This window comes from Leptonychotes weddellii, chromosome 5 (genome assembly GCF_054177405.1).
Source record: "Leptonychotes weddellii isolate Sample4059 chromosome 5, ASM5417740v2, whole genome shotgun sequence".
Lineage (NCBI taxonomy): Eukaryota > Metazoa > Chordata > Mammalia > Carnivora > Phocidae > Leptonychotes > Leptonychotes weddellii.
Window position 1 is genome coordinate 59590108 of NC_138373.1, and position 1447 is coordinate 59591554.

Sequence of the window (1447 nt, forward strand, 5' to 3'; positions counted from 1 at the left end):
AAGGGGTCCTGTTGTTGCACCCAGTCTCCCCACTGGAAGAAGAGTATCAAGTACCCCCATCTTCCACCTGTATCCTGGGTCCTCAAGAAGTCATGCGCCTTGGAAGGCTTAGAGCCAATCCCAGGATCGGAGGAGTTGAACCTAGTCATCAGAGCAGACGGGGTGGCGGGGGGGTGGGGGTGGATAGAAATCGTCCAACTGCCAACAAATATTTAAGCAACCACCACGTGCCAGGCTCTATGCTGTAAAGGGAGCATAGACGTTATGGCAGGAGATCCCAAGGCTCTGAGGGTTCTGGGCAGGGAAGGGTGGCCCAACTGTGCACAGCCTGCAGTCTGTGAGCACAGAGAATGTTCAAGTACCATTTTCAAAAGGGTCTATATATAAATGCAAATATAAAATAAGCACATGTCAAGGGTTTTATTCAACTCATTAATTAATGAGAAAACCAGTAAGACCTCAAGACCGGTTGAAAGAGATTTGAAGAGCTAGGTATTTATAGGCAATTTACAAAAGGAATATTATGGTCAGATTGCTGGGTTAGATCTAAAATTAATATCTTAAAGGAAATAAATTATAACCTTTGAGGGTTTTTTCTTTTCTTTTCTTTTCTTTTCTTTTTTTTTTTTCTGCCAGACAAATGACTTGCCTTTCTACCAAAGAAAAAATCTACAACTTAATAGGTAACTTCACCGAGTCTGGGAATTTTTAACAACAGTGAACAGTGAGTTGAGGAAGCGCATTGCCCTGGCTAATCCTCAGGTGGGCTTTTGCCCCGTAGGTCAGTGCAAGGACATGCTGCCCACCTGTCAGCCTTATTTCCAAGTTTTTGATCATTTTTCTTGATCACGAGTGGCAGGTGGCCAGACTGCAGGTCTGGGGAAGGAAGGCTGAGCTGGTAGCTGCAGAGTCACCCAAGAGAGCCCCGAGACCACGCCGCAGCACACCCAGCCGGGGCCAGCTGGTCTGGGTGCCCAAGTAGCCTGCTGGGGCGGTGCCCACACATCAGCTGGGACCTCCAGCCCCTGAAACTTCTGGGCAGATGGATTCAACCCCACACAGTCTTGGAAAGCCTAAGGCCTTCTGGAGATCTCTGAGAATTCCTGAGGAGTTCATGCTCCGCTGGCGCGGGACTCCCGCTCCTGCTGGCTGGTCCCTGCAGCGATCCTTGCGCGTCTCAGGGACAGAAAACGTGTCCCTTTCTTTAATGTGCACAGCGCGAACATAAAATAAGACCCAACCATATGAGACATTGATACTGACTTTACTAGAAGGCTTAGGTGGACAGAAAGGTTTAGATCTGCTTCCTTTCCCTGGCCTTTCCTTCTCTAGTCTCTTTTCTCTCTGACTAAGGGACCTATTTACCCCCCTTTTTTTTTGACTTTTAAAAAACTTTAATTACCATTTTAATAGAGAGTATTTGACATGGTTTGTAAGAGTGCTATAA

At 46.9% G+C, this 1447-nt stretch overlaps 1 protein-coding gene across 1 annotated transcript in view; it reads left to right on the forward strand.

Moving 5' to 3' along the window:
- Nucleotides 1-846, forward strand: part of LOC102737599 (lysozyme-like protein 1) — a 5691-nt gene extending 4845 nt beyond the window's left edge. Inside the window, exon 3 of the mRNA XM_081819187.1 lies at nucleotides 782-846. Within this exon, the coding sequence (XP_081675313.1) occupies nucleotides 782-846 (65 nt within the window). The remainder of the gene's footprint in view (nucleotides 1-781) is intronic.
- Nucleotides 847-1447: the final 601 nt, after the last annotated feature.